This window comes from Trichoplax adhaerens, genomic scaffold, assembly GCF_000150275.1.
Source record: "Trichoplax adhaerens TRIADscaffold_2 genomic scaffold, whole genome shotgun sequence".
Classification (NCBI taxonomy): domain Eukaryota; kingdom Metazoa; phylum Placozoa; class Uniplacotomia; order Trichoplacea; family Trichoplacidae; genus Trichoplax; species Trichoplax adhaerens.
The window spans coordinates 7,894,832-7,920,661 of record NW_002060944.1 but is presented as its reverse complement, the minus strand read 5'-3'; the positions used below and the strand labels follow the sequence as shown (position 1 = coordinate 7,920,661).

Here is a 25,830-nt window from a genome sequence, read left to right as displayed (position 1 = left end):
TCCTTGCGGAGAACGCCACTTACTAACTTAAAGAGGCGAGATTAGCTATATCACCAAATAATTCAGTTCCAACAACCGAATACTATGGTATAATTATAGCGTCACAGATGATGTAGACGAGATAGTCAGAGATTTACTATCATTTATTACTGAAGGAATCTTGGCACCCAAGATTATAGTCTTCACAATTAAATATCAATTGAAAACTAGTTGACTATCTAACCGACTAACGAACTAAAAAGGAATCTTCAGGCATCAGCCTTTTATAGTCTCGTCAGAACTCCTGTAACATTAACTTTTGAAAGTGACTCCTTTCGTCTGGTATACCAAATACATCATAGCCAATTTAGGTCAAACGATTTTTGTTAGCGAAATAATCTTTACAGAATTCATAGGTGCTAATCATAATTGCACTTGCTGGTGCAACTTTAATAACCCTAGCAGCAACTCCTACAAAGTAGTTAAATATTGTTTATGGATATTCTATAAATTTCAGGGTTCTATACCTTATTATATGACTATTATTAAGCTGAATGCTAAAATACGCTTATTTATGCTTTATAAACTAATTTCATACCGGTATATAGTCCTCTAACACCATATTGCTGTCGAATATTGTTCATAATAGCAAACATAGAAGGTACTTTTTGGCTTCCTGCATACACAATTAAAATATACATTTAGTAAGACCACTACAACTAATCTGTGTGTGGGTTTAATCGGTTAATGACAACTAGCAAACTTTGCAGGCGTATAAATTTTATTTTATGTACATCATTATACATATTTGCGTATACAATTTTTTAAGTGTATATATTAGCTACCGTTTTTACTATTTGTTTCACCCATATCTACTTGCAAATGAGTCTTTACTACATCGAAAGGGGTAGTTGCTGCGGCTACTATCTGTAATGGAAGAGTCACTAAGGTGATCCAGATAGAACACTTACATAATTAGTCTAGTAAATAGTAACTAAAAGAAACCTTACCATGCCGGATGTAGCACCTGCGGAAAAATTACTTATGTTAGGATACTTTCCATTTGTTAAAGTATTAAATCTTTTCTTGAAGTTTTCGTACCCAGCCCAGTAAAATGCTTGCAATATAATTAAACAAGTGAATGAAATGAATTTGCAGAAATATTAATGGTATCTTTTTCGATACAAAACGCTATTCAAAATCTACCAGAAAAGGGAAGATCACGCATAAGGGTTGTCCCCAGGCCACGCCACAATGTCGATACACCACTTATTCTTGCTTCCTGATAAACAATACGAACCAATTCTATGGATAAATGCCAGCAAATTACTATCGCAAATAACTCAAATAGTTCCAAAATTTTTTGCCGCTATTTACTGATAATTTAACTAGATAATGTGTATGCTAATTAGAGTAACAAGACTTTATCTATTCTCACCTCCATATCCGGCTGTCTTACTAGCTTGCATCTTTGTTCTGACAAGTTCCATAGGGGAAATTGCCGTAACAACCGTAACTGTAAGACGGATTATATCAAAAACTTTAGGCATTATATTAATACAGTAAGCCATAACAGTAGTAAAATATACCTCTAGCAAGCATCGCCGAAAGCATTGGAGCTAATACATCCTGTCGTTTGCCAAGATGCGGAGTCAACTTCTCTTTCAAAATGTCATACGCAGTAAAAAATATCATTGTCGATGGAATTGCCATAATCCTAAACAAGAGAAAGTATAACAGCTATCTATCATTTTCTGTGCTAAACCACCAACATACTCTACAACCAACGAAGTATAATTAATAATAGCATTAATAACTTTATCAATGGCAGTTTTTGAAAGTTACAATAAATTTTCGTTTGGTAGGAGCCCTACAGTTAATTTTTTGGGGATTAACATAGCTTTATCCATATCGCAGAATTAAGCTACGAATATAAGAATGTTTGGCAACGATTCACAGTACTTCGTATGAATAGTAGGATCGTATAGAACAATATTAAAGAAACTGAACTGGCCGATTAGCTTAAACAGGCTTAGATATAACATCATTTCAACTTTAGATAGAATTACCTATGTAACTTTATATTACGATTAATAATTTAATAACTAAAGTGCAACAATACGAAACTCTTATGAGCTAGCAACAATAGTTAGACAATGAACGAAAAATAGAGATTTTAACTACATACAATGTCGGCGGTAATCCTCGATATAATGCTGATGGTCCTTCATTTTTCATTATATTGACGAAAGTACCCTATAACAACATAATTACAAATTAGTTGTTTAACGAAAGAGTAATGACAAAGTGTGTGTCCGCCACCACTATTATTAACGAGTATATAAAAATTACGATTAGTTATGACGTTCAATGGTGATAATATTTATGTGAATGCAGGTGTGCAATTATTGGTAAAAGAGATGGAATTACATATAGGAGAGGTACAATTCGATATACCACGTACTGCAGCTGTGGTTAAAACATCGCCTCCAGAAGATCGATCATCAACTTACCCACATTGTAGTCCTGCAATTCTTCATCATCGTTTCTGGGCACATAGTGCATTTGTGATCCATTAAGCCATTACATAGCACGTATGGAACAGCTGTAAACATATAATATTATACAAGCATCAATCACAATTCTCTATTCTCGCTACATCTTTCAATTGTATTATGCTAATGTGTTGAGCTGAAATTGCAAATATTACGCCCTGCAGCATACAGGAATTAAATCAGGTATCAGAATTAGCAATTAATTACAGTACATTCTGATATTGGAGCTTTAGCTAGACGAGCATTCCGCTTGATCTGCATCCGTGTCTTGATGACATCGAAAGGTGTAACTTGAACAAACAATAATCATCAAATGATGAGAAATATAGCTCAGAGTTAGTTAGTGCTTGCACAGAATATGATATCTACAAGTACAGAAGATATCTGTTTCGTAATTAATCAATTTCGAGTATTCTAGGACGTTCGTTATATTTTATCTCATAAAAATCTACATCAATATTCTTATCATGACAATAAAATGATAATAATACGTATAGTACAGTATGATTGATCGTAACATCACGATATCCGCTTACTTTGTAAATCATTATTATTATGCTCGTATACTGTATTATAATTCGCAGCAACAGTACCGTAGCTAGGTAAGTCATTTCAAACAGAAATTGGCATTAATTCATCCTGATTGATGAGTACATAATTACAGTATTATCAGCAGTACCTATAACAGCCGTGGCCATTGCGCCGAAGCATGATGAGGCTAATTTTTGAGCGGCAGTAATTCGTACCACATTTTGATTGCCTTTCGTATCCATACTACTGATCGAAAAATTCGATTTGTAAACTGATTGATTTGTAAACTGTCAACACTTTTTCTTTCATCAATTCAAGCAAAAGCCATAAATGTAGAGACTGCTGGATTTTACTAAAGCACGAAGTAATAATGATAGGTAGGACAAAGTACTCTGTAGCTAAATGTATTGCATCAGAGTCAAATATATTACTAAAACACGAAGTAATAATGATAGGTAGGACAAAATACTTTGTAGCTAAATGTATTGCATCAGAATCAAATATTTTACTAAAACACGAAGTAATAATGATAGGTAGGACAAAATACTTTGTAGCTAAATGTATTGCATCAGAATCAAATATTTTACTAAAACACGAAGTAATAATGATAGGTAGGACAAAATACTTAGTAGCTAAATGTATTGCATCAGAGTCAAATATTCCTCCGAACTCCGGTTGATGTTGTATGACAAACTAGGATTACAACCATGCAGCAGCAACAGCGGGATAGATAGACAGATTTTACAAATGTTCGGCTGACGATATATTATGACTGTATGGTTTGACTCAAGCATGCAAGGAGCTTAGTACTAGAATTGATTTGATTAATGATTGTCTTGTTACTGTATGTACTATCTAGTGGAGTACTGTATAGTGTACCATGTAGGTGGTCGAGATAATACTGTTCGTATGATTACGTTCCAAACGAAATCAAATACAAATAATTATACTGTACTGTATGATCGCACATGGTTCACTGATTATTTTAAAAGCATGATGTAACATCTTGTTTATATTTAACCGATGGGTAACTCAAAATGTATTGCGCAAAACATGAGAGTTTCCAAATTGATGTTTGTATTAATTTATTCCTATAAGACTGCATAAAATAGGTTTAAATCTAGTCATTAAAATCGTTGTGACTTCATCATATATATTCATTCATTTCGGGCATTTTTAGCCATGCTAATAAAAACCCATAAATGGATACACAGGTACGACATCTGTGCATGTCAAACTAATATAATTGAACAGCAGATATCCAATAAAGGAAATATAAATCGTTACAGCAACTTTCCAAATATTGTAATAACTAATTTGAAATATTTTAAACAGTATAAGTTGTTAATAATATAAAATGCCCGTATATAAACATTATATGAAAGGCAAAATTCATATACATTACGTAAAAATATGTCGTTGCAATAAGTGAAAGTTAGTGATTAATTTAAGCGAAATTAGGTCAGTAGGAATTATTTATGCTTTCAAGCTATCATTTGTAACGTTTTAAATTCATAGCTTATACTTTTATCGTGACTATAAATATCCTCATTTCCAAGTGAAATAAACAAGAATATGATGAAAAGAGGAATATACCTACGCGTACATTGTATTGGAACCAATCTTGCTGTATCAATTAAACTGAAATGTTAAATTTGCGCACAAGGTGCAACTGACATCATAAATTCATGTAGTCCATCAGAATGGAAATACTACACGATCTTCGAAGAACTTGCTATTATCGAGAACGGTTTCTTTTCACAAAAAAGTCTTTACAAAATTCATAGCTACCTATCATGATAGCACATGCGGGCGTAATCTTGGCGACACGAGCAGTTACACCTGAAGAAAAAGTTATCTTGATTTTAATCATTTATGCCTACAACCACATAATATCATACTTGTCAATCTTTCCATTAATGCACCTGCAAATAAACCGTTCCATCCATGTAATTTCCAGATATCTCTGATAACACTCCAAGTGGACGGAATTTTTTGCTTTTCTATTATCAATCCAAATTAATTACATTTTTTAGTACACAAAAACAATATAAAGCTAGGTATAGCACAATCAAGCCAAATATTTATACCTGCAAAATTTTCTCCCATGTCAACCTGTAAACGAGTCTTGACGACATCAAAGGGAGTCGTGGCAGTAGCAACAATCTATTGCATCATTATAATTAAAGACCATCTTTATTGTAGAACTTTACCATAACAGATTTCTATTGGCGATTAAGACACGCTTACATCTTATCGCATTAATGATTTATACATGGTATACTTTTACATTAAAAATCTAGTTACCTACACTACTATGGGAACGAATAGCTTACCGATCCGGAAATAGCACCGGCTGCAAACGTAGCGATGTTTCGATTTTTCTCACCCACAGACCGTGAAAGTTTACGCTTAAAGTATTCATAGCCAGCCCAATAACATGCTATTAATCGGGATTGTTTATGTTATTAAGGTAATCACTATTAGCTAATTAAGATTCGTAAACAAGAATAACTGTATATAAAGTAAATTTTGGAAATGAATCTTATAACACCCACCAGAAAAAGGTACATCGCGCAGAAGTGTGGGCCCTAGTCCTCGCCAAAGAGACGATGCCCCACTTTGTTTGACGGCATTTTTCACAATGCTAGCCATTTCTAATAAAGCAAGGTATACAGAATTTAGGAACTGGAGGTCGTTCGATTAACTGCAATGATAATAGGGATGCATAAGTACGTTAGCAGTAATTTTACTCGCCTCTATAACTATACCCTTCTTTGGCTTGGATCTTAGTTCTCATTAATTCAATAGGCGAAACCATTAAGACTGTCGTAGCTGTAATGACATAAACATTTAAATCTCTAGATAAGTTCAACAATCCATACAAAAGTAGAAATTTAAATTCAAGAAAAACTAGTTAAAAGTATTAAATTATATAATATCGGACATCTCTGAAGTTATTATCACTTAAAGATGACTAATTCAGTAATTACTCCGTAAATTAACGACTTACTACGCGCTGTTACTCCAGCAATCATTGGTGCAAGTACATCTTTATAGGAACCAAGACGAAAAGATAGCCTATCCTTTAAGAAATCATAGCCAGTATAGTAGATGACAGTAGCAGGCACCACCATCATTCTAATTTGGGAAACAAAATAATCAGCATTTCAATGATACATAATTCGTGTTAACAAATTTATGATGTAAGAAGATTTTTGTGTAACATTCATACAGCCAAGAAAAGTGAGCAAGAGAAAGGAATTAATCCTGTAGTACAGGTCTTAAGAAAAGTAAAATGATATCTTACACAGTTGGCGATAATCCTCTCCATAAACCAAATGTTCCTTCACTTTTTGCAATATTGAACGCAGTTTCCTGAGATTTTTCAAGAAATAAAGGTAGAAACATTACGACGATAATTGACATTTATCACCGAAAAATATCCAATTTTACAGATATACTGTTATCATTAAATTTGAATTCCGTTTAACGGGAGACCCCATAACCGATCAATTAGCATCGAGCCGCAATGTTCAATTAAATGTCAATATTCGTTAATAAAAATTACATACCATAGCCGTAGCTCGGCTGGTAATGTTGACTTGATGTTCGCAATGACTGGGACCAGCGGGACATATTGGGCAAACTTGACTTAGGACTCCATTTCGAAAAAAGACAATTTTATCTAATTAATGCAATAAGAAAATACAGCAAAATAAGCATCCCAATGACAAGCTTTACCAGGCAAAGCTCAATATAAATACGAATCTAATAAACAAGAATATGTTTAAGAAAGTCAAATTGTTTAACATTTGAATAACAAAAACGTATTTTAATAGGAGCTCTTCGATTCATTTTAAAGTCCGAGCAAATTACAGTAGAACTACCTAGCTTATGCAATGAATATAAGTACATGAGTACGAATGAATTATGTCAAGTAGGATTACTATAGATTGTACTCGTATAACGTACACGAACATATTTGAATCTTAATTCATTTACTTTAGTATGTTATCAGCGATCACTCGATGATTGAATACCAGCCACTAACACTTGTAGAAATTACTTAAAATCTACTCGTAGTAAAAGCAATTGTAGCGTTATGACAGATACGTATAGCGACAATTGCAACGTATTATGATATTTAGAAAGAACTAAAAGGGACTGCATGTTTAAAGTCGTACTATTGACTCTAAGCAACAAACATCTAGAAAGATCCGAAAGATTGATCGGTCTAATTAATTGTTCCAAGATACTACAATCATTATCTACAGGACTAATAACTAAATGAAAGTTCTATTCATGTTTATCCATAAAGGAAATACAACCAAACGGTAAATCATATAACATGGTCATGTTTAGTGTAATACTGTAAATTTAAATTTTGATATGTCCAAATAATCGTTTGAAAATACTACATGCATGCTTTTACTATTTACAAGTCTTCAAACATTAAGATGAAAATATTCAATAAATGTAGTATAGATATCAACAACAAGTATCATTTTAAATCATTTACAAACAATAGCGTTGCTTATAATCCATATTTACCACTTTTAATCAATTTCTGATCTGCTTGAATCCTGGTCTTGACTACATCAAATGGAGTAACTATTTTTATGCAACAAATCAGAAATATACAATCACTGCTTTGTATAGGTGATAATTAATTCATCTCAACATTGACGGAATTTCTTCGCGTCCGCTGCATTTCTAGTTGTTATTACTCGTAAACAGTATACGTCAACAAGAGACTTTCGTGGCCGATATATTGTTGATTTACTAAGCCCGATATTTCAGAGTATTAAAATTACGCTAATAAGGTAAACGCCTTCTCGCGATCCAGGGATTTGTACAGAGTACAAGCACATGCAATGCAATCATATAATTGGATTACAATTCATACAGTAGTATTTTAAGCACTATTTCAGCACGGCAACTATAACAATACTGTACTGTACTATCGTCGAGTAAGTAAGTAATCGTTTATTCTTCAATCATGCATGCTGATGGGTATTCTATATAGAGAGAAATTTAGGGTAATAAGTCTTTGTTTTGACCATGGTAGACCGCAATTGATTAAGCCTAACGATGGTAATAACTTTTTACCAATGCAACGGCACATAGCCTGGAATTTTCCTATTATTGCATGCTACACTATACTTTTATGTAAAGTGGAAAATGCGATTGTACAGTAATTCGAAAAGCAAAATAACATGTAGATGTACTGTAAATTAGCGTATTCATTGGATATCTCTACCATGAAGACTTTGATCGTCGATTGAAATGAATATGTCACAAATAACGCTATTTGCATGTTTATGAACTATATTTTTATCGAGCGTGAATTTTCAGTATGGCCGCTAGTGACTACTGTAACGATGTCTCGTTGAGAGGGTGATGGATCAAAAGCGATGACAATCATTAATTCTATTACTTCTTCAAATGGCAGTTACTTACTTAATAACGATGCAAAAAAGGCTCCAGCACAAGCAGAAATCATCCGCTGGCTTGGGGGAATCGATGAAAATGACGTCAGATCGCCATTGCCTTGATGATCAGATGATTCCTTCATGACTTTGAAGTAATGAAGAAATGAGTAATTCAATAACAAGCGTACAGTATTTGACTAATCACTAGATGAAAACTGGAGGTTGAAATTGGAGCGACAACGAGTACAGAGGGTTGGATTGGCATAAAATCTCTGCAACTACACTATCTAGTGCCCACATCGATCAAGACTGGAACAACAAGGGCAGCTTTCTTCTTCCACCATCATACGACACATGCAGCAATTCTGATTAATTAATTATTTTATTAATTAATTTCCCTTAATATTAATAACGACTGTTTCTAACTAACGTATAGTACTGTAGTTACTGTGTTGTACCTTAACACTGCTGCATACTGTACTGTACCGTACAGTATACTGTACAGCACAGTTCGACTACTGTACACTTGTACAGTATGATGTACAGTATGATGTACTGTATTGTAGTGTACTGTACTGTACTGTACTGTACTGTACGCCAACCCCCATGTTACTCCCATTGACGGATGAGCATGCTCAATCTGACAATCCAATCATGCTGATATTGGAGATTTATGTTGATGTCTGTGTTCAATAAATCAATTATTTCAACAAAATAGAACTAGCGTAAATCGGTGCAGTGAAAGTGAATTAAGGGTGCATTAAACTAAAATTGATACAACATTTTGGATAAAGCATTGACGGAAGAAACATGTTTTACTGTATGCTTTCTATGTCGACGTACTAGTAGTGCGCGTATAGACTTGATATCTTTTCCGAACAGTATGGAAACTAAAATGGATAAAACATTCTGGATATAGCATTGACGGAAGAAATATGTTTTACTGTATACTTTCTATATCGACGTACTAGTAGTACGCGTATAGATTTGATATCTTTCCCCAACGGTATGGAAACTAAAATGGATAAAACATTCTGGATAAAGCATTGATGGAAGAAACATGTTTTACTGTATACTTTCTATATCGACGTACTAGTAGTACGCGTATAGACTTGATATCTTTTCCCAACGGTATGTAAAAAGGCAATTTTTGCCCTCAGTGTCTCGTGTCGTGATATATCATCAATAAAGTCAATGACCAACATAAAATATGAATCGCTTTCTTGAAGACCAAACAACATTACATTACACGTATACAAGTAGAGATGGCCGACTGAGGCGATATTTTGTCAGACACAACTTCGATAGCGTAAAAGTGAAATACTTTATTACCATACTGAACTCCATTAATGAATGGACTAAAGATAACAAGAGAAAAATGGCTCATGGAGTAATGTCTCCTTTAAATTGGTTCAACAAAAGACACCAAAGTATAACTAACGTAAAATCAGTCAATTGTGCAGTAAAGTGAATTATGCGTATCGTAAACTAAAAATTGATAAAGCATTGACGGAAGAAACAGACTGTATTTTATGCTTTCTGTATAGACGTATCGTAGTTATAATCGTATCCCATACTTTACAGATCTCTTCGTAATTGGATGCAATAACAACAATATTGCACGTATACTCATATAAATTTCAATGACCGACTGAGGCGATCAAGGGATATTTTCGTGCGATACAACTTAGGTAGCGTAAATGAATGTAGTATTACTCCACTTTTACAATACGATTAATGAATTGACCAAAGATGAACATGATCGTGGAGTAATACAACTTCAATAATTTCCTAATTTGTACACACATATCATTGCGCAGTATTTCACCAGTTCCAGTATGCTATATCCGCTCATTATAACCTGACAGTACACTAAAAAAGCACATTATCAACTACGATCAAAATGCCGCTCACCCACCCTTGAAATGAGCAGCGTGGGGGTATTTATACTACTGTTAAATGACTTTGATTATCTGACACGTCTATCAAATGGTAATACTATCTGTTAAATGAGCACATTATCGTAAACCGTCAGCAAAGCGACGGGAGTTTGTACTAGTACTTTATAATATGTTCGATAGGGCGTCTATCATCTGTATTCTCGCTTTATCAACCACAATAAGAAAAATAATTTGTAATATGTACGTTAAGGAATTGTCACAAATCTCACTTGCGATTGGGTTATGTCAGGTGCTATAGTAATTGTGTATGTCTTCCACTAACTTGGAAGTCTTCTTCTAAGGGGAAACTAACTCTTTCCTCGCAGTCACACAACTACTCAGGTTTCTTTCAAACCACTAGCACTTTTTATTCACCAGTCTTCTGATTTCTAGTCTCTACTAGTTTGTCCTAGCCCGGAGCGACTACTGCTAGCGAATGGCAATTCGCTCGGTCTTTTATACCATCCCCACTCATTTGTGGGGTATACTAGTAAATTGCTCCTTCCACAAATTGTATAGGTTACTATAGTCACAACTGTGCACTAGACCCTTCAGATTATTTTAATATTGTTACAGTAAATTTAATAGGATCTCTTTAGGGTATTAATTTAGTTAATTTCTAATAGACGAGGTGACGTGTGTAGCTAAACTGGTTTTAGGTCCGAAATCTATATAAACGGCGAGTTCGCCGATAATAAATTAGATTGTGATTTTCTAGTAAGTCTTGAAGGTATCCCTGTATTAAACCCTATCTGCCTTGGAATACCAATTATTTCGTATTCCAAATAACAGTAGTAAATGGTAGAAATCACTCTCTCAATCTTTGTCGCAAGTTAGGGCTATTCCTAGCTCGTAACATAACGATTTCACTTAATTTTGAATAATCTTTTCCATTAAGAATACAGAATTGCATCACGCCACTTTACAGTCTTGTCAGAAATCTAATGGCAACATTTATTTCTAATTGATCCTAGAAAATGTATATCACAGCTTTATACAGAATTTACACATTTGATTCTCGAAGAGTCCGCTTAACAACTTCTTCTCTATCAACAGTTTGTAAACACTCTGTATTATTTAGTGTGATATTAACATCAGGTCCTTCTAAATTATTTTGAGGATCATTATTATCATTACACTTGAAGAAATAATGATTAACTTGGCGCAATGGATCCGAGTAATAATCCCGCAATCTCCCTGAAAAGCTCTTACGGATAGACAATAAAGCTCTACCTGGTGATGTAGGACAAGTAAAACTATAAAGGTACGGATTGAGAGCTGAATTCATAGGTAATGTGAGTATAATAACAAATTTTAACGTAAAAATATCGATCCTACCGGTCAAAATCACTTTAAAAATAAGTATATAATAAGGCAGCCATGATATTAAGTCCGTAAATAAAATTAAAAACAATTTCCTTGCTAATTTTCGATCTAATTGGGCCGACTTATGAACAGATTGGCTACTTTGGTGAACTTTCAAAAGTACTAGTGCATACAATATGCATGTCGTTAACCAAATACAAACCATACAGACTGTAGCAATTGTGATCCAACTTCGATAAAATGCATCTTCTACATTACTTGGCATACAAATGCTACTATATTTATAAATTCGATCATTACCTGCGGCATTTGTGCTAGTTACAGCTGGTATTGCAACAAAGATAATACAAATTAACCATAATATAATAACAGTAACTTTGAATTTTTCTGATCTGCAATTTCTATTCTGATAATTAAACGGGTTTGTACAGCGAAAATATAAATCAACACTAATTAGTAATATCGAGATAACAGACATGATGCTAGATAAGCTGCCCAAGAAAAATGCTAATGCACAAATTGGACTTCTTAGCCAACTTTCAGCACGGACGCCATAATTATTCACATGAATCTGATCACTAATAGCAATTATTAGTAAATAAATTGACATTAGAAAGTCCGATACCGCTAGGTTGATAATTAGAAGCTGTGATGTTCCTTTTGATCTACTGCTGTGCCGTTTTATCCAATGTAAACGTAAAACCAACAAATTTCCTATAAACGCTAATCCACCTATTATCCATATGTAGAGTCTTAAGGATAAATGAGATAGCAGATTTTGACACGAAGTCAGTGATTCTACGATAATCGGCTCGCATGCAGTAACTTTTGCAGGTACCAAGCAACAGAAATAATCTCGAGATGTAAAACTGCCACATAGAAAGATAAAATTACTGAGTTCTTCTTACGCATTAATAATTGTAACCAAAAAACAAACATGGAGTAGATGATTAACTATCGTACTTTTTAACTTAATTGCATGTGATAGACAAATACGGTATGATATTGTAATTCAAGAAGCTCATTTTTTAGCACCGGAAGTATAGTATATTGCTGCATTGCTTTAGATCTAATCGTAACAAAATAGCGGAATATCTAAGTAATCCTAAGCTATCAGTTGTAAGATTATAAATCACTTTAATACATATTCAATTTCCTTTTAATATAACGTAACGAAACATAATCTATTATGGTTACAAAATACTTAAAAAATGTCGGTAAGACTACTATTAGGACGATGACGGAATAAATCTATTAAATGACTGATACATTTTTAACCCTTTCTTTCAAATAGTCTTACACAGTAGATAGTTGTTGAGGTCCATATAGCGATTTTTCAGATATTGTTAGTAGTGGATTCGCCTTTAATGATCTACACATAAACAAATATCAATTTACACGGCATAAACTATCAATCATATAATATGGGAAAGTATTTTAAACAGATAATGTAGCATACAGGAATCGAAGATTGGACAATCTTTGCAAACATCGTGAAGACAGTTTCTTGATATTGGATCTATCCGCATATCTACATACAAAATTAGCAGCATTTCCATAAAAGATATACATGTTAAATTTCATAATTTCATACATTGCCCGTAACAGATAAATATATATATTCGTGTGCATCTAAAATCAGATACTGATTACTACTTTTAGCAGAAAACTTTCCCTTAAAATTTATCAATAAGTGGCGATCGAAATTTTATGGACACGACTTAAAAACAATTGCTTTCCAATCTATTATCATGTATATAGAATTACTTTACTCCGTCAGATTTTGATACTTACACATTCCGTAGTTTTGGCGCAAATTTTTGCCAAGCATTATCGCAGAAGTTAGTAATGCTATTATCGGATATATTTCTAGGTAAACAAACAATTTATTTTGATTAAATCATCTACTAATAAGGTTGTTGTACAGATAATAAGAATAAATTTAATCTTCTCAGAGGATGCTAAGCAATGCGAACAAATTTTATACGTTCTTCGTTTATAACTACATTCTATTAACCAATCGATCAACAGGAAAATTAAATTTTAAGAACTAGTAATAAAATTAAATTGACTTTGCTATTAATACAAAATCCTTATAGACTTAGGCAACATAGCCTACAGTCAGTTTGTCTTGAGCTCCTGTCATAAGACAATTATCAAAAGCTAAGATAAATTCCTGCTTCAATATTTTCTACAAATCTCTTATACTTCTAAACCTTAGCATCATATCAATACTAAGATATATCATATTATAACTGTTATTTTTAATTTTAAGATCGATGGCTATTATTATAGCAAATATGGAAATCAATAATTTGAGTTCTACTCTTATATATTAGAATAACATTTTATTTCGATAAGGCGTGATAGCTACTTACAATAACAGTAAGCTTAGAAAACGAAAATTTTTCCGGTTGGTAAACTTTTTAAGTTTATTTCCAGCAAGCTGCCTGAATGTTTATAGTGGCACAAATAGTAACATAGTATATATGAGATAAAGCCTGATAAATCGATATAGATGAAAAATCATTGTATTCTTCTACTATACTCAAATGAAGATTACTTCCCAGTCCTAATCATTTAACCTTATAAGCATTTTCTATGACTTACAATTCTAGGAGATTACTATCGCTTCCAGAAAAGAAATCTTCAACGTCAAATTCTTTGATAAAATTATTGTTCAGAGTACTATATGCGAGGTAAATTAAAAATCGAACTTAAGCAATAAGTAATTTAGAGACGTGAATGTTGGAACTTTATACTTCTGTTTTAAATTGTATAATATCAAATAAAATAAAAAAATTTCGAATCTTTAATTAATTATTAATGGCATGTCACATGGAATTCTTGGTCATCTATCAAGCAAACGAAAAATATTTTGATAAATTTACCAAGTTGAAACTGGACGGAAATTTAAATGAGCCTTCTTATGTAAATATTTTTCTCTGTACGCAATTCATGTAATTCCAGGTACAATTATGGTAAATAGTCAAATATTCATGATCTCATTCAATATTGTCCTCCATTGAATACACTAGGAAAAGTGCACAAAGTTCTATCGTGGTACAGGTACCCTAGCTGCTAATTCACATCATTCTCAACTTAGCTCATTTAGAATTTTAACTAGACTCAGGCTCAAAGATTTTAGGAGCTCCAACTATGACTTCATATCTATTAAGTCGCTAACCATCTGTCAGAATGGAATTGATACGAGGTAAGAAGGTATGGACTATTCGTAAAGATCCTTCCCCTCTATCGAAATATAGATCTGAGTTAAACGCTACAGTTTTTAACCCATTTGCGCCGCAACTTGGATCTTTTTCTCTATATACAGTACATTCGTTTATAATTCTTCAGATGATATAAATAAATATTATTGGTATCGTTGTTCCTTTTAACTCGAAATGTTCATTTCTGATTATATCACAAATCATTATGACTACTTCATAGCAATACCCAGCTACAACCTTTTTACTCACGTTTACCGATCAATTTTGAATTTATGTAGTCATAAACTCTCGGTAAGCATAACAATTATCCGATCAAATTTGTGATACGAATTTTCCATGCTTTGCTTAATTTAATTATTCTCAGATTTAAAATTTGATTAGTACTGATAAACAAATTCGATTTTTGCTGAATCAATAACTAAGATTCTTTTCTATTGCAGATTAAAATCAGCTAGCTACTCCTCTCCTTAATATCTGCATAGTATACTCTAAGCATAAGCAAAGTTATTCCTATTAACTTAATGAACAATGTTATACTTACAGAACCGCTATATAACCTTCCAGGTGTCGTAAATTTGGAGACGGTAAGCGCTTTAGTTGTAAACCGCTTAAACCTCTGCAGAAGTTAAAATTATGTAACTTAATCAATCTAGAATTTTTTTATAGTAGAACTGACGATAGATTAAATATAGTTTAGCGGCTTGATATATACGCTCTGTATAATCTATATATTAAATGCACAACTAAGCCTACTAACAAGTACATCAACCAACAGCTTTTGACGAAAATATTATGATGAAGTCGATCAGCCCGCTTGTAGTGATCACAGATATATGGAGGATGGATGTGGTTGATGATCTTGAGAATTTCAATCGCTGGTAAATTGTTGTAACTGATATCTCTGTATATCAATACAGAATAAGTAAAGTCATTGAGAAAGCTTATTTTACCGAAAATAAGTGCTACAGTTGATGAGAGGAATAAATTCTTTATGATTAACTTACAATCCAATTTCTTTCCTTACCAGACCTATATTAAAGCTATTCCATAACGTTTTAAGACCATTTCCACTAATTCCTCTATTAATAAAATAATATTGATATATTTTAAAATTAAGATATATTATCAAAAGTAATCATTCATCATTAAACTCGTTACATGCGCGTACAAATTATAACATTCTGCATTTAAACAACCTATACTTAGTATAGTATCATCATTTTTTCCCAAGTATTCATTAGAGCAGGAGCTTCAAAAGTATTTGCGTCGATTCTTAATTATATCAGTGTACGGTCATAAGATTATAATTTTACTTAACCTATTTAGACCGAGAATTAACTAGAGATTTAAGATTGCTTATATTAAGCTGCAATTATGCAATCCAAGGCTAATAGCTATTTCACTATCATTTGCAGCAATGTGTACCTTCTTATTTACTTACAGCCTCGTAACTCTTAAATCTGTATGGAGTAGTTTATCCATCAAATCCGGAATATTATTAGCAAAATCATTAAATCCGATGTCCCTATTCAAATATGAGGTTTTCAAGTTATACTATTTAAAATTTATTTCTTTGACAATCCATAACTTCTTGACTTCAAATAGCTTATGTCAGATGAACAATTAATGAATTAGCTAAACTTATAGCTTACAAAATTTCAGAAATTAAAGCCAAAAATGTGAAGCATCGTTTGGAAATAAAGGAAATATTATTATGCTGTAAGAACCTAAAAGAGAAATGGATATTATCATAATCTACATCATATTGCCGAAAAGAAAAGCCAAGGTTATTTCCAGCAGAAAAATGTTAAATTACAATTGCTTAATCACTCTTCCCCTGATGCCACTGTAGAATCGATGGCAAACGAATTCTTTAATTTTATTCCTGCTTGCAGAGCTTAATTAAAAATATAATAAAAGATATTGCTTTATAAATCAAAGATATTTACATTGATACGCCATTAAATGTAAATTCAATCCCATAGATTAATAGCTATTTATATTAGCTAGCCTAGCAACTTTAAAAATACAGATATATCGTTTCTTCGATCTATAATTACTCTGATCAGCTTCTGCTCACCACCATCTGTTATACTTACAAAATCGTTAAACGAGCTAATCGGGTGAAAGTTACATCGATCAAACTGTCCATTTTATTGCCGTCAAGATAACTAATAAGGAAGTTGTTTTATTAGAATTTTATTTAGTTACAAACCAGAAAGACATTAATGAGATGTTTCATCCAAGTAACGCTTACATTTCCTTAATTGAGATCAAATTGCTGAAGACATCTTCTCGCAAATGTTCTATTTGATTATCGCGTAGGTACCTATAAACAAAATTATGTTAATTTTATCGATTCTGGGATAACAAAAACATTAATAATTTACTAACAATATTTCCAATTTTTGTAAAGATCTGGTAAGAAGATTAGTAGGAGTTATAATCCGGTTATGATCAAGTCGCCTATGGAAAATAGGGTTAAATTTTTTAAATTATAATATCCCACATCTAATGATAGGATATTGTATCTTATTGCTATGGAGTAAAACTTAACCGTACTATCCATTTAACCCACTACCTTAACGAAAATTACATAATATATGTAAGGTATCAAATCCTTAACCAAATTTATTATTACTGTTACTACTGTACATTTTTTATCAATGCTTTCATCATTTTTAATCTTACAGTATTTGGAGTTTGTCAAGGCCTATTAATGCTTCTTCTTCAATGTACTTAATCATATTCCAAGAGAAATCCCTAAAAACATATAGACCAAGAATCGTTTACTACCTTAATCATATCGAATTATACTTTTTGTTCACCCATGTGCCCTCTACAGAAATAAAACCGGTCACAATAATAACAATTTTATTGATAGCCAGTGCTAAAAATTGACATTAAATGATTAAAAATTTTATTCTTCTAGATGCTGCTCATGCATAGAACTGAAGATACAGCATTGGATTTTAATATATGACATAATATGCTTACAGACATTGGATAGAATTGTTAAAGTTAAAAGTGCCCGTTTTTAATCGCCGTATTAGATTTCGCCTTAATCTTCTGTTAATATTAAAAAAGGATTGCATTAGTATTATTGGTAACATGCCTATATAACTGTAGGAGAGAATTATTTCAGTTTTAGACCGGAGTCTGCATGTTAGAGAATTCTCAGTTAGAAAATACTCTTTATTCTTAGTATTAAAATATAAATTTAAATCAGATGATAAAATAGAAAGCAAATGCGCAAATCGAATCCAGTGCGAAGAAGATTTTAAAGTAAATCTCCACCCTCTTCCCTTTAACATTCTATCAGACTTTCGTGCTTAACATGTCGTATACTCGCACATATACTTACAGCTCTGTCAATGAAGTAAGATTTCTAATACAATCCTTATTAACTTTGGCAATAAAATTATTATCCAAACTCCTACAGACAGAAAGTAAATTGTTGTAGAAATATCAAGTAGCTAAATTGTTAGTTTTTTGATATAATTTTTGATAATAATAGTAAATAGTCTAGAGTATGTATATTATAATGTTGCAGAATTATCAAGTATCTGTGCTTAGATACTAATTTTTTGATATCATGGTATAATAATAGCAAATAATTTGGGGTATATAATATATATTACATTGTTATAGAATATCAGGTTGAGTGTATTTAGAATATACTGTAACTATATTCTACTCTTAAATATAGACATGTTGTATTGCTCTTATATTTAGACAGATCTACAGTCCGCTTACTCTACATTCATATATAGACTACTGTATTTAGTTATTAAGGTACTCGCTGTTTTCTACAATCATCTGCTATTTTGTAACCTGTTATGGTATATGTTGTATCTAATTCCACAATCCTATCCTCTGCATGTGCTCTATCTTTAAAACTATAAATACCGGCGATTTCTACCTCAGAGATCATTAGCCTCTCAGTTAGTCTTCTAGTTAGTCTCTCACAGTCTAATACTTCTACTCGTTACTCACGACAGCTTGCACGCTGATCTACCGTAACTACCTCACTGTACTTCACATTACTAACCTACAATAAAGCATAACTTTTATGAACCCTTTGTTGTAATAATTGTAAATGGCGACTAAATCTCAATCCTCTGAGATATTGAACCCTCCATCACACAGGTAAACTTTGCTTAAGTACTAATTTTTCGATAGAATTACTTATAATACTAGTAAATAGTTTGAGGTATATAAACATTATATCAAGCTGTAACAAATGTCTGTTGTACTTAGCTACAATCATTGCGTAACCGTACAAATATCTCAGCTCGCGTAGATGCCTTAAAAAGTTCATTTCTGACAGGTAGTTCGTGCTTAGGTCTCTAAAAACGAAATATCGACGTAAAATAGTTATATATTAATGATATATGAAGATTATAGCTACAATCATTTTTGATTTGGCCAGATAATATGGAAATAATTTCGTTTTTCAATTAAATTTGAACTTGAAGTCAATACTTTAAAATTTTATATATTTTTTGACTAGCCGTATAAACGACCATAAATATAATTTAAGTTTAAGTTTTTTTACCATTTTGGTACTATCAGTTATAAACTCAATATACCGCATAAATCTTTATGCGGTAGGCCATGAAAATATCCCGAATAAATATCTTGTAAGATACATTTCGATGGATTTAAAAGCTACTAAAATTTAAACTTTCATCCTTACAGTTTTTCCAGTTGCAATAATGAAATAAAACAAGTTTCTTCGAGATTGCTTAAACGATTTCTGGATAAATATCTAAAATTAAAATGCGTAAAGTATTAGCAAATTGAGATAATGATTAATAATACAAAAACAATCAATAAGATGACGGTAATTATTGCAAACTGTTAAAAAAATATTATTTAATTAATCAAATACATTTCTTTCAAGCTCTCATGAAATGGCATTCGTGAAAAGAATTTAAGAGGGATACTTTTTATTAAGTTTCCGCTTAGATCGCTGAGATGCAAATAAAATAAAAATTGAATTTATTACAATGTACAGCGATAATTAATTGGTAAATAGTTTTAACATTTTCCAAACTTACATCGCTTCAAAAGTTATTGATTTAGATGAATCAGTCGCACTTAGATCATAAATGGCATTATAGGACAAATTTCTAGTCCATAATTTAAATGTTTAAAAATAAATAAGATATAAGCAAGCATAAATCAATTTCATTTAAGGTAAAATCATATTCAAATATAATGCCTATAAAATACCCTTTACAATTCTAACCACTTACAAAACTTGAACATAATCCTTTGTTTCAAAATAGGGTATAACCTCTAACATATTATGAGATAAATCTCTAGAATGGAAATAAATTAGTGTAAGACATTGAAATATTGAGTGTAAGATTGCCAATTTAATCACTAATATATCCGTAGAGATTGTAAAACATGGTTTAAATTTGACGTACATTTTTAAGTGATTTTGCTATTATTTATTATTATCTATTATAAGCCAACTATAGGATTTTATAATAGCTTACAGGTATGTACAATTAATTTTTTCATTTGGCCGGTGCCAAATTGTTTTAATTTTATTTCTAGAGAAGCCCCTATAGACACAATGATTACAAATTGGATCAAAAATAGGTTTTTTCAAATTTTCGATGATACGCGTACATATAACAATATTATTTATTAATAAATCTAAAACAAATTAAATAAACTATTGCAGTGTAGCGATTCTAGCTAATAGCAGTAGCTGTATACTCTAATAATATGAACTAAGGCAATGTGCATTTCAAAATTGATATTGAAAATGGCAGTCACAGCTATTGAAACAGATTTACTAGTAATAATATGTCATCAATTGAAGAAGATAAAGAATGATTTATAATCTTACAAATAGCTGACATTAGCATTTTCACCCAATAAGAGATTTTCGTAGTGTGTAATAAAATTTCCATCCAGAGCTCTAAGGGACATAACATTTTTATAAGCATTTAATCTTAATTTTTACCCTCTATACTATTAAAGATGATAAATATAAACTGCACCCGGTATATTGTAGATAATATTTGAATTATACTTATTTATTATCTATTAACATCAAATAAGTAAGACACTAAGATTCATTTAGTACGCATTATGCAATTATAGATATTTACACTTGAAAATATATTGCAATTATTTTTTATCAGTTATATATCCATCATCTTTTAAACAACTTACAATGTCTCCAATTGAGGTAAGCCTTTTAGGAGTATGTGTTTTGACAACAAAATCTGATTATTTCTTAGATATCTGTAAACAAAATGGTGATGATTTTAATCTTCTTACAAAACAGCGAATCAAAAATTATAATTTATATTCCTTTATCCACTCAAATATATAACATATATACTAGAGTTCTTAACGTTTCTAAGTACGTACTGATTTTCGCACTTACAGATGGGTAAGATTCAGCAGCTTAATTTCATCGGCAAATTTTAGAGAAGAAAATCTGTTTTCATCAAGCCATCTACGAAAATAGTATGTAAAATTACTGCTTAATATCGTATATTTGTTTATCCCCTTATTTCATGAAAATAAATACTTTCAAATAATTCTGAATAACTTACAAAGTTTTCAAATGAGATAATCCTTTCATGCTCGCGGAAGAAATATTACTGAGTAAATTATTTGCTAAATTTCTGTATATCATCAATGTACGTATTCGTTAATACAAATTATAAAATATTTTTACGAATATGGTACTATGGCAACTTTTAGTTTTGGCTGTTTTATTTCAAAGTAAATTTTATAAGCCACAAATACTGAAGCATATTTATTAATTAATTATTTTATCATCAATTACAATGCAGTTAAGCTGGGTAGCGATTGCATATCACTAATTTCCAGATGGTCAATTTGATTGCTGGATAATTCCCTAAGAAAGTAAGTTTAAGTATCGTACGATTACTTATCATTTAATCTTTTATAGAGAAGGAAATTGAATCTAAGCTTTACTTAAAAGTACAAACGCAGTATTGATCAAGAATATTGATGGAAAATATTCTTACAAAGCTTGCAAATTGTGTAATCGATGAAACATTCCATCATTGATAAATGGTAAATTATTTCCGTTCAGTTGCCTGCAATAGTGTCAAGTAATTATTGTATCTATTTTCGGCTCGTCATCCAAATTAATGTAGAATATCGCGTGAAGGCTTGTACAATTGTACAATTCTATAAGTTTGTACAATACTTACAATATTCTTAATTTCTTCAATCTATTAAAAGCACACGCTTCTATTAAATGGATAAGATTGTGATCCAGATTCCTAAATTAATTATAGTCAATTTATAAAACTTTATGGTATGATGCATTAGCTGATACTCTATTTATTTGTTACCAATATTCTACATACAATGATTCCAGTTCGGGTAGATTAGAGAAAGCATGTTTCTTCACCCGATGGATATTGTTACTCGATAATACCCTAAGTAGGCAATGATTATGGATAATTAAAGCATTCTGAAATATGAACTAAAACAATTTGATCACTAATATCATTAGCACACTGTGCCTATGAAATGTTACCTGATTTAATCTTACTCAGTAATAATAGAATTATAATATATACAGTAATGCATGTAATCCCATTTATAGCTAATACTCACAAATTTTTAAGTTTGATAAGCCCAGCAAATGTATCACTCTCAATATTTTGGATAACATTACTTGAAAGCTCTCTAATAGGTTAACCAAGTATAAGCTTTATCATAGGAAAATTCCAAGCTTCACCTTAGCTTGACTATGTTAATGTATCATAATAAAACTTACAGAGATACAACCGAGACTAACGTGGATAAGCCGTAGCTGCTTAATTTAGTTATCTGATTCGATGATAGTTTACTGGAGAAGATATAAATTTTCGTCAAATAACATTAGTGTAAGAAATTGAACTCCATAATGATCAAAGTTCTTCCTCTGTACTTATAAAATTATTTTGATTACAATATTATGTAATGAAGGATTTACAGAATATTTAGTAATAGCACAAGACAATAAAATATAACAATTCACTTGCAAGTAAGTAAAAATAAACAAACTATAATCAACAACTATTTTATAGATTAAACATAGAGTTTACAGTAATTGAAGACTTGATAGGCCTTGAAACATTTCCGATGTGATTTCTCCAATCATATTTCTTTGCAGGTACCTTAATGAAAATGGAAAAAGAATTTAATCCAGCTTGCACATTTTAAAACTCGCTAATCATCTCCATTAGACCCATTCTCTTATGGACAGTAATTAGCATGAGCGCATGAACCTCTTATTAGATTTCTGTACTACTACAGAATGATTAAGGTTACATAAATATATTGAAGTAAATTCATTACAGTCATTAATACTTGACCTACAGCTTTGTTAAGCTATGTAAATCACTAAAAGCTCTATCTGCAATTCTTTCAATTCGATTATTAGATAGATCTCTATTGATATAAATTAAAAATATCCGTGGATTGGCTATGAAATTATCACAGTAAATAATATTTTAAGATTAGTAATCAATAGAAATGTGTTAAGCTTACATCTCCCGTAATATAGATAGATTTTCGAAGAGTAATTTTGGAATAACGCGAATGCTGTTGCTATTTAAATAGCTTTTAATCATATGAGATATTTAAAAATTTTAAGATCTTAGATCAAAATATGAAAAGCAGTCTAGATTTAAAATTAAGTTATATTTATAAATATTAAAATATAAATATAATTCCTACATCGTCTTGATGTTATTAGAACCAGCAAATACTCCTTCTTCGACTTTTTCAATATTATTCATATGCAGATTTCTATGAAAATATTATTATATTTGTTAATAGAACGCAAACTTATATCGACTCCCTAAAATTATATTTATGTGTAATAATTATCTCGTCTATTTCAAACCCTACAGAAAATCAAAATAAGTTGTATTACTTGTACCATTACTAAAAATCTGCAAGAAACCCTCCTCTGACTAATTTCTTAGGCTAGCTTAATGATTTTCAATTATTGTTTATCTGAATTATAATATTTGCAAATTGCTAATGATAAGACTGTGAACATCTAGCTGTAAGATTAAACTTACAAATAAAATCTTTTTTGATAATGTAATAGGCGTAATATAAGATAATTTAATGTTGCGAATAATAAATTTAACAGCTGTACTACAAGAAAATTTTGACTTATGAGCAACTTTATACTTCAGAATGTTAAGGTAAAAAATTAGCTCTTTTCCTTTTAAGTAAATTTTAGATATTCATTACGCAGTCGCCGTTAATTTGAAACGTACAAATCTTTTAACTTAGGTAGATTACTGAATGTCCCATTAAGAAGCTTATTCAAACTTGTATAAACCATAATTCTGAAAGCAAACATAGAATCGACTGAAATTAATATATCGAAAACTTTGATGCTTGTCATGTCCTTACTATTGCTGGAATAAATGTTTTAATATTAATGGATAATCTACCAAAATATTATCTACTTATCTTTTATATTTAAAATATGGTAGCATACCATTATATATGCCACTCTTGATTTTTATTGCACTATAAGAACTTCTAACGTAAAATTACTAACAATAAACTGAATTAAAGCTATTAAACTTGGTACGTATATCAGAAATAGTTATGTAAATAGATAGCAACAATATAATCCTTATTTTAAGAGCTTGTCGAATTTAAAATTCTACTAATTGATTATCTAACTTTATAGCAATAATAAATAATATATAACAATAAACACTAGTAAACTACGGTACTAAATCTCTACGGCTGTATTTGCACTGAATAATAGCTGGTAAGTTACATAAAATCTTACCTACCACAAATAAGGAGCAACAATTCTTATTGCTAATTTTACTAGATACTCCTTTAAAACGCTCATTGAAAGCCTTACTATAATCGAAGCTATATTAAATCTCGGAGTTTCTTTTGAAAATTTATTATTTATACGGAAACTGTAAAAGCTTTATAAATGATCATTTTATCTCGAGAATTTGAGATTTGGTAATTTTTATCATTTATGTACAAGTAGCTATTCCTATTTTATCTTTATTTCCATGAATTAAATCATACTCAATTCTTACTGTTTGATGTAGTTGTCAAGAATATGCAATTATTGATATATAATCAATGGAAAGTCTTACACAGTTCTTAGCTCTTTTAATCCATGAAATGCACCACTTTCAATGCGATAAATACCTCTGCAATTTCTTACGTTGCTGAAAATCAATATAATAAGATATATAATCAATATAAGACATTATGAAATTGTGAAAATTAATTAATTGTTGCGTCATCAATGATATAATTTTGTTGAGTAATGAATCGTATGTTAACACCAAGCCATTAATTAATTACGATTGAATATTGTAGAATCTGTGTTATGATTCTTGCGATATTCAGCCTGTAGGCTTGGCTATAAATTTATTATTGTTTTGCACCAATGAAGTTTGTGAGGCTATTTGGAAGTCTCAAAGTTCTTCATTGAGGGAGTTGATAAGTTAGTCGATAACAGATGGTTACCAAATGTTAGTACTAGATTGTAAGTTGTGAGTTCAATCGGTCATTTTAAAAAATGGCTTTTAGAATAAAGTTTTGATCCTTAACGTGAGTATTCTATCGTCTAAGACTCGAATCTAGGTTTGATAGATTAAAGAGTGCTTAGAGTTAATGCTTAGATAGTTAAGACCACTTTAGAGGAAAGAGTCCCGTTATTTTTGTGTTGTAATCTCGGCTATGACAGTGATATTCAATTTTCTGTAAAGTATATCATACTTGCTATATATCGTATATATTTATATATATATATATATATATATATATATATGAT

The 25,830-nt window shown here is 31.2% G+C and overlaps 2 protein-coding genes across 2 annotated transcripts; both read right to left on the bottom strand.

Annotated features, from left to right (window-relative positions):
• Positions 1 to 346: 346 nt before the first annotated feature.
• On the bottom strand, positions 347 to 8,643 carry TRIADDRAFT_53797 (uncharacterized protein; the record flags this gene model as incomplete). The annotated part of the gene is made up of 18 exons (XM_002109570.1): positions 347 to 450; positions 578 to 655; positions 825 to 906; positions 990 to 1,096; positions 1,186 to 1,284; positions 1,418 to 1,495; positions 1,569 to 1,696; positions 2,168 to 2,235; positions 2,493 to 2,584; positions 4,857 to 4,907; positions 4,967 to 5,068; positions 5,156 to 5,231; positions 5,402 to 5,508; positions 5,624 to 5,722; positions 6,079 to 6,206; positions 6,376 to 6,443; positions 6,641 to 6,753; positions 8,529 to 8,643. 18 exons carry the CDS (start codon positions 8,641 to 8,643, stop codon positions 347 to 349), a joined length of 1,695 nt encoding a protein of 564 aa, XP_002109606.1.
• Positions 8,644 to 11,443: 2,800 nt separating this feature from the next.
• Positions 11,444 to 24,417, bottom strand: TRIADDRAFT_53796 (uncharacterized protein; the record flags this gene model as incomplete). Its single annotated transcript, XM_002109569.1, has 23 exons — positions 11,444 to 12,635; positions 13,067 to 13,138; positions 13,561 to 13,635; positions 14,377 to 14,454; positions 15,538 to 15,612; positions 16,001 to 16,075; positions 16,438 to 16,521; positions 16,649 to 16,723; positions 17,096 to 17,167; positions 17,254 to 17,325; positions 17,688 to 17,759; positions 18,361 to 18,432; positions 19,696 to 19,767; positions 20,060 to 20,131; positions 20,258 to 20,323; positions 21,195 to 21,266; positions 21,412 to 21,483; positions 21,584 to 21,655; positions 22,214 to 22,285; positions 22,789 to 22,860; positions 23,544 to 23,615; positions 23,733 to 23,804; positions 24,287 to 24,417. 23 exons carry the CDS (start codon positions 24,415 to 24,417, stop codon positions 11,444 to 11,446), a joined length of 2,859 nt encoding a protein of 952 aa, XP_002109605.1.
• Between the last annotated feature and the right edge of the window lie 1,413 nt (positions 24,418 to 25,830).